The sequence below is a fragment of the Gossypium hirsutum genome, chromosome A06, assembly GCF_007990345.1.
Source record: "Gossypium hirsutum isolate 1008001.06 chromosome A06, Gossypium_hirsutum_v2.1, whole genome shotgun sequence".
Lineage (NCBI taxonomy): Eukaryota > Viridiplantae > Streptophyta > Magnoliopsida > Malvales > Malvaceae > Gossypium > Gossypium hirsutum.
The window spans coordinates 124015643-124024018 of NC_053429.1; the positions used below are offsets into that span (position 1 = coordinate 124015643).

The 8376-nt window shown below is 28.1% G+C and overlaps 1 protein-coding gene across 1 annotated transcript; it reads right to left on the reverse strand.

Annotated features, from left to right (window-relative positions):
• LOC107928028 (probable carboxylesterase 15) lies at window positions 1-1347 on the reverse strand. Its single transcript, XM_016859181.2, has one exon. It carries the CDS (start codon window positions 1180-1182, stop codon window positions 172-174), a length of 1011 nt encoding a protein of 336 aa, XP_016714670.1. The 5' UTR covers window positions 1183-1347; the 3' UTR covers window positions 1-171.
• Between the last annotated feature and the right edge of the window lie 7029 nt (window positions 1348-8376).

The window sequence follows — 8376 nt, forward strand, 5'->3', positions numbered from 1 at the left end:
GATCATCCAATTTTAAAAATTTTATTGAATGGAAAATAAAAAATTTCTTTCAATGTTGGCATGCTAAACGTTTTTTCAAATAACCCACAAGATCAAATATATAATTATTAAAATGTTGACATACGTATAGAAAAGCAACACGCAACCAGAGCTTGACAACATCAATAAAAACTACGACCTTTTTCCATGCTTATTGATGAACACTTTGATTCCTTCAATAAGTTCACTTGTTTGTGCAGCAGTAACAGGGTCAGTATCAATGGCAATCTTGTTAAGATAAAAGCTATGACCCATTTCAGTGCTATGAAACAACTCCACATCTTTGTTGGCTTTTTTCAATAATTCATAGTACTCCATCTCAGTGTCTTTGATCAAGTCTTTCTCAGCTACACAATACATCAGCGGTGGTAAATTTAGGGTGTCAATTGGTGGGGCAAATGACCCCATAGGACAAGTAATGGGATGGTCCTTGGTGCATCCATTGGGCAATGCTAAGGCTAAGAACTTATCCACCATGTCTAAGGTTAAGAAAGGTGACTGGGGTTGTTCTAACTCGGACTTGCTTCGTTGAGCCCGAACGAACCCTGGGTGGATAGGGATAGCACCAGCGAGTCTTAGTGGGTTCAAATCAATGAACCCACTACGTTTAGCTACTTCATGCACGATGTTCCCTCCTGAGCTATCACCTATAAGGAAAACTCGGTTGAAATCACCATGGGTGTTGAGCCAAGGTTCGTTTGACTCACCTTTAGATAACGATTTAAGCCAAAGGAGAGCGGCGTAGCCATCGTCACAAGCGGCCGGCAGCTTGTTCTCCGGTGCTAGCCTGAGGTAAACCGAGACGACAATAGCTGGAATCGATTTGGCTAACCTACTGTAAAACTGATAGTACATGAACCAATCAGCTTGGCTGATGCAAAAGCCACCGCCAGGGAAATGAAGTATGATCGGAAACTTGGGATTTTCCTCCTCCGGCAAGTAAATTCGAGCCCGGAGGCCTGAATTTTGATCGATGGTGACATCACGAGTGGCTATACCATCAATGAATTGTTCATGGGGTGAGACTGGTTCAGCCATGAACTTGACCTCAGGGGGACCAGTCCAGGTTCGGTCGACTGAGCCATCATCATAGACTCTTAGCCAACCAGATACCTCCTCAACTAGCTTCTTTTCTTGAATCATGGTTTTTGTTTAAGTAGGGGTGTTAAAGACTTGGAAGTGATGAGTAAAGGATGTACTTGGTTGTGCCATTTTTATAGAAGAAAACAGGAGGTGTCGAAACAGGAAATCGCCTGCTTATTTAATATCGTCTTTAAATATTTATTTGCGTTTTTGGTGCTCCAAACTTCAATGGGTTTGCTTTTTGACTCAAAAAAACGTGTTATATGGTTAAAACAATTTGATTGGACTTGACTAAATTGTAGTGAAGTCTTCCCATTCAACTTTATATTTATAAAAAAATTAATTTAATTTTAGTTAAAAATTAAAAATCAAGAAAAAGATAGAGGGTTGAATTAGTTATGAATTTTTTTATATTTTTATTTAATTATTATTGGTTAAATTAAGAATAGTTTATTTAAGCTGTTGTTGAGGTTGAAACTTCAAAGAAATTTAGTTGGAAGTGATCTAAATTGTAAATATAATTAATATGGAATATATATATATATGATAAATAATCGATTGAGTCTTAGTTTAATTGACATGGATATTATTATTAATGTAAAAAAAATATAAATTTAAATACATTGAAACGCATTACTTCTTTATGCATGAATTGAAAAGGAATTATAAATAATTTTAAACATTATATAAAACAGAATAAATATTTTCGTAACATAACCAAACCGATATTAGTTTGGAGGTTGAATGGTCAGTTTCAAACATGTAAGAAAGCACTGAATATTGGACATAATAAATGGGAGACAAAGAGGTTTGACTAATCATGCAACCAAAGTTGTTGGGCTGCTTCCTTCAGTCCAAGGAAATTGGCAAGGTAATAACATGAAAGAAAAGTTATCTAATTATAAAAATATTAATATTTTATGTATTATCAAGTAAAAGTTTTAAATTTCATAAAAAAGAAATAATTTTGATTTTCTTTTAATTAAGGCCTAGTTTAGAAATATTTCTCAAAAAAACCTTTGAAAAAAAGAAAATTGAAAAGAAGCTTATTAAAAAAGTGATTTTGAGTCAATTTTTGACTTGAAAGAAATATTTTTTTTTGTACCAAAAGTACTTTTGAGACACATTCCTAAATTAGGTCTAAGTGATATAATATTAACTTTAATATTTAGTTATAAGGTATTCAATTAAAGGTCTTTTTTTTAATAAAATGAACTTTTTACCTTTTAGTACTAAATTTTTAAAAATTTTATTTTGAACCTTTAATACCGAATTCCTAATTTCTCCCCAAAAGGGTATCTATTTATGAAATTTCTAAGAAGATTGAAATAAGAAAATATAGTAGGGCCTCCCAAAGACTTCCACTACACATTTTTTCCAAGCAGGCGTTTTTACTTTAGATAGTGGAGGGTCCACTCTTTTTGAATGCCTTTAGAACGTGAACTTGCTCTTGGGGTCTTCTCTCCACATATTGCCATTTTGCTACTATATTTGTCTCATTGTACACCGTGATTCCCCGTTTAGTTGTTTTTGATTTGCTAAGCTACCCGTCACACTTCAAATGAGATCTACCACTCAAGCTGATGTAAATATATTTTCAATACAACAAGTCTATTTGACTTTAACTATGTCATATTGATAGGATTTCAATATAATTGTTTATGATTATCTATTTACACATTTAACGAAATTAGATATTTATCTAATTATATCATACCAGTGGATGAGGTGATGAGGTGACATTTCATATAAATACATTGGAAAACTATGAACAAGAGATCAACCTATTTAGAACCCTGAAGTTACTCTAAGCACTTATCCTCTTAGTCAGTCTGTCATCTTATCCTTGTTTCAACTCTCGATCTTTATAGGTAAATTAGTCTCCATTGCACCACATTGATCTTCTCTTCGCTCCTCCTTATCTTGCTACTCTATATCAATAGTCTAGAAGCACGTTTAATTAAATTGTCCTTGTTATATACGATTTGTTTTCTTAACAAGTTTAGTTCTTTTAGTATTTTTTTAGTCTCGATTTCTATAAAATTAAGATAAAGTATTACAAGTCTTACTTTTTATTACAATTAATATATTAATAAGTAATTATATGATGTTGACATAAATTTATAAATCATAATTATATATAATTCATTAAAAGAATAGCATCACCAACTATAATTATGATTATAATTATAATCAATATACTAATGTTTTAAAGTATGAGATCTACTGTTTCACTGTTAAGAAAAAGATATTTTAAAGTACAAAGGTGAGGTGAGAGTATTATTGCAAGAGTGCCATTTTGATGGTAAAATTTTGTGTTGTAATTTTGTTTGCTGAATTCACTAGCGGTGAATTTAGTGGTGAGGATATTGTGTCTTCAAAGTACAAGGATAAAAGAAATTATCAGGGGTGTGTGATAGAGTAGGTTCACTTTGTAATTGTTGAAGAGAGTGCATATTTCTCACCGAGTTAGACTCCACAAACGTAGGAAAATCGAACTGCATAAACAACTCTTTGTGTCTTGTGTGCTTTTTGTTTTGTATTTAGTACTTGAAAGAGTAGACGTCATCTTAAACACTTCACTTGTAACAACTAAACCATTTCACATAATATTATAACTTGATAAAAATTAATTTCAAAATTATTAAAGATTAAATAAAAATAAACATATTCTTTCAGTGAAATTATAATTTGAACAGGTCTAAACAATTAACTTATAGATTGGTTAAAATATGTTGTTATTTCCTATATTTTTGATAAAATTTGAGTTTTAGTCTCTATATTAAAAAAGTTAAAATTATGTCATCGTACTTTCTTGATGTAAAAGTTTCAATCCAATTATTAAAATTGTAAGTATTTTCCGTCAATATTTGTCAATTTCGCATGTTGATTAGGTTGCCCTCAAGTGACATAGCATATGATTAACATGAAGCAAACATGTCACGTTGGCAAATTTTAACTGAAATTATTAAGGGTGATAATGATTGGACTAAAATTCTTAAACTGAAAAAGCAGGAAGATTGTGTTTTTAACTTTTAAAGGACATAAATTAAATCTCAAAATTATTCAAAGTATAGGGACTAACAACATATTTTAACCTTATAAATTTGGATTTATTTGAATAAAATTCAAGAATCAAATAATAAACAAATATATATATATATAGCATGTATAATGGCCATGTACATGAAATGAAATTCTTTGGAAACTAAAGAGAAATTTGGTTGTAAAGTGTTCTATGTGTACCACATGTTTTACTTGCCCTTAAGAAAATGCATCTCACATGGTTTCTCTTTTACAATAACATACAAATTAATATGACAATGACATGGTATTTGTTATTAAATAAATTTAGTTTTTTTAAGTAGAGATACGGGTGAGTAAAATTCGATTTAATTTGAAAAAATAAAAAAAATTCGAGTTAATCGAATCAAGTTATTTGAGTTTCGAGTTCAAGTTTGAGTCGAGTTAATTTTACAATTCAAATAACTCGAATAATAGATTGATGTAAATACCCCTTTGGTCTCTGTCAATTTTGTAAATGAACAAACTGGTCTCACTCTCAACAAAGATTACAAAAAAATTTAAAATATTTATAAAAATTCCAAATTTATATATTTAAAAAAAATTAAAAAAAAATTCTAAAGAATATACAAAGAAAGCTACTTTTTGGGGCTTAAATAAGTTAATTAATAATTCAAGTTAATCATACTAAAGTTTTTTTTTACTTTGAAAAAGTTTTCAAATATATATAGTTTCAAATTTCTGTGCTTTAACATGAAATTAGTTATATAGCAGCAAAATTTTAATTCGACATGTTTAATTTTTTTAAATTTAACGTGAACAATTTCACTCCATTTAATTCGATTCGACTCGAATTTCATTTCACTTACCTGGATTAGGAAAAAATTTTACATTAGGAATTATTATAACTTACTTTTTGGTTATTAAAAAAAGAAAAGACAAAAGATTTGAACTACTTTAAAAGTAAAAATAACAATTTCATAAAATAAACAACTAAAAGTAACAACGTTTTGATCAAACAGGATACTTGAACATATATCTATATGACCCAATTGATGAATAAATTATAATTATTGAAGGGAAATTATTTGGTACATTTTTAATGGAGAGTTTAGATTCTACAAATAGGGCTAGGGGTTGATAAGTGTTTTATAAGGATATAATAAAATATTAAAAAATAAATTCTTTAAAAAAAGAAAACATAATAATTTTTTAAGATTACTTGTTGAATAAAAAAAATGCATTGCCACTGTACTAAATGCTAACCCATTACTGAATACAAAATTATATGAATATAATAGAAATACACATAAAAATAAGGCTTAATTGAATAGGTACCTAAACTATTGGGTTTGTGTAACACCCTTAATCCGTATCCGTCACCAAAATAGGGTTATGAGAATGCTACAGCAAGTTAACAGAAATAAACAAGTAAAATCATGATCATTTCAATATAATTTCTCAAATACCATAAAGTAATTCAATTACGATAATAACTTACATTTACAAGGCTTAAATCAAGTCTTAAGGACTAAAGAATTTATCTTAAAACCCTCGGGGACTAATTTGAAACAAATCAGGAAATTTCAGGAAAATATGAAAATTTTCAAAAACAGGAGACACACGGCCGTGTCCCAACCCGTGACAACCATGTTGCAGGCCGTGTGCTAGGCTGTGTAACACACTGACTTAATACACATGTCCGTGTCTCAGACCATGTGTGGTACACAACCATGTGGCACAAGCGTGTCCTAGGCCGTATGCACCTAAATGAACCTTAAACGTCAAGTTTACCATTTCAAGATTTCTTGGACACTAAGCAATCCATTTACCAGCCATTTAACCCATTTAAAATGCCATTAAACATGCTCAAATCATGCTAATTCAATTATCTTAAGTGCCTAACTAATGTACCCTCATTGGTACCACAAGTATACACACTTATACAACAATCTAAATAATCACTCAAACATACCAATTCACATAACTTAAGTCCTAACCAATATGCCTATTATAGGCACCTCAAGTCACAACAATTCAAGAGAGACCTTTTAGTCATACATTTACTACAAGTTAATATAAAAAACATCTCCATCATTATTCATAATTCATAACAAGTCACTCACTAAACATTTGCCAAGTAAATATCAAGATCATGTAGTGATACTCATGTTATTAACTTGCACTTAGGCTCACTCTTTATATATATACATACCAAAACAAAAGTAATGATAAAACAAGCGTATTACATGCCATATAATCCAAAAAAAACATTCAAAAATTTTCGAAAATGGATGGATAGTGTGACTCGAATGCTGATTTGATTGTCCAACCTTCAAAAGTATCTATGTAATGACCCAAAATTCACGGGCACCGGAAAAGTAAGTTATAGAGCCTTCGTCTTAGTGAAATAAGTTCGAAAATAATTATTAAAAATATTTATGAGCCTAGTGGTGTGTCTAATTAGGTTTTAATTAGGTCAATTTAGCTCAATTTAGAGTAATTAGTAAAAAAAAAAGACTAAATTGAATAAGGGGTAAAAATTTAATTCTAAAGTAATAGAAAATAAAAAGGATTAAAATGGTAATTAAATCATTTACAAAAGTTGAGGCGGCATATATGTATTAAAATGTAAGATTTTATTTAGGTTATATTTAAATATTATAATTATTAATTAACATTATGGTTTTATATTAGATTATTATTAGTAGAATTATTATTAAATAAATTATATAGTAAATAATTGTATAATAATAAAAATATACATGTGTAAAAATTATATTGGTATATTTGTAATTTAAATACTCAAATTACTTATAATTTAAGTACAGAGATTTTTCATAATAATTAATTGTATTAATTATATTATGAAATTTTTATATAATAAATAAATTAAAGTTATGACAAATGTATGAGGAGGATAGGGTACAAATGTAATATATGTAATTGATATTAAAATAGATAATTATTAATTATTATTATTATGTTGCAGATATTACTTAAATTAAATAAATAAATTATGAGATTTTTTTTAAAAAACAAATTAGATAATGACATCTGTAATAATATAAATATGTACACTTGTTATATAATTATTAATTTATTTAATATTAAAGTAAAAGATATTTTAATATATGATATTAATATTATATTATGTTAATAAAATAATAAAGCATAAAAGAAATAAAGAAATAAAGAAACAAAACAAAAGAAACAGAGAGCATTTCGAAGGTAGCAGGAAGAAAGAAAAGAAAAAGGAAAAACTAAGGGTTTAGGGTTTAAAGTTTTGATAGGTAAGTCAATCAAGCCCTTTTCTTTTAATTTTGATGTTTTAGAAGTCTTAAAACAAGATCTTGATAGAATTAAGTTGATATTTTGGAAGTTCATAAGTTTTTAAGTATAGTTTATGTTGAACAAAAAGAAGAATTAGGGATTTAATTGAATGAATTTTAAGTTAGAATTGATTAAAGAATTAAATTGTAAACTAGGCTATAAGTTTTATGTTGTATGGATTAAGTTGAAGAAATTTCGAAATTAGGAAAAAATGCTGAAAAATTAATAGTTAAATGTAAGTATGGAGGAAATTTGAATAGAAATAAAGTATGAATTGAATTAGAAAAGTAAGTAAAATTATTTAGGATTAAATTGGGAATAAGGTAGGAATTGATTAGAAATTCAATTATTTATTTTAACTAGTGTTGTAATTAATAGTATAATTATTTTAATTTTTGATAGCTAACAAAGAACCAGAGATATCGGCTCAAAAGGGAAAGGAGAATATTACCGAGGAGTAAATCAAGAATTTCGAGTTTGTATTACTATAATTCAAGTTATTTATTATTAAGTATTAATTTTAAATTTATTTATTTTATAGTAAGTAAATATTGAGGTAAGTAATTTTATTGAATTGAATTTAGAAAATTGAATTGAATGAGAAATATGTGTTAGTATTACTATAATTCGAATTTAATTATTATTAATTGTTGAATTTTAAGTTAATATCCATGGTAAGTATTAGTATTAAATTGTATGAAATAAAATTGAATTGTGATTATTTGTGAATAATTGAAATGCATATTAAATTGAGAAAGTGTATTGAATTATGAATATGTGAATTGAAAATTGATTGAAAAGTGGAAATTGATTGAATTGAAAATGTGAGAAATTGCGGCTAAATTTAATTTAGATTTATATGTGATCCGGAAACCCTATTAACTAGTCGGGCTAAGT

Excerpts from the sequence above, each read along its gene's own strand:
- LOC107928028 (XM_016859181.2), bottom strand. The coding sequence starts at position 1,182 with ATGATTCAAGAAAAGAAGCTAGTTGAGGAGGTATCTGGTTGGCTAAGA.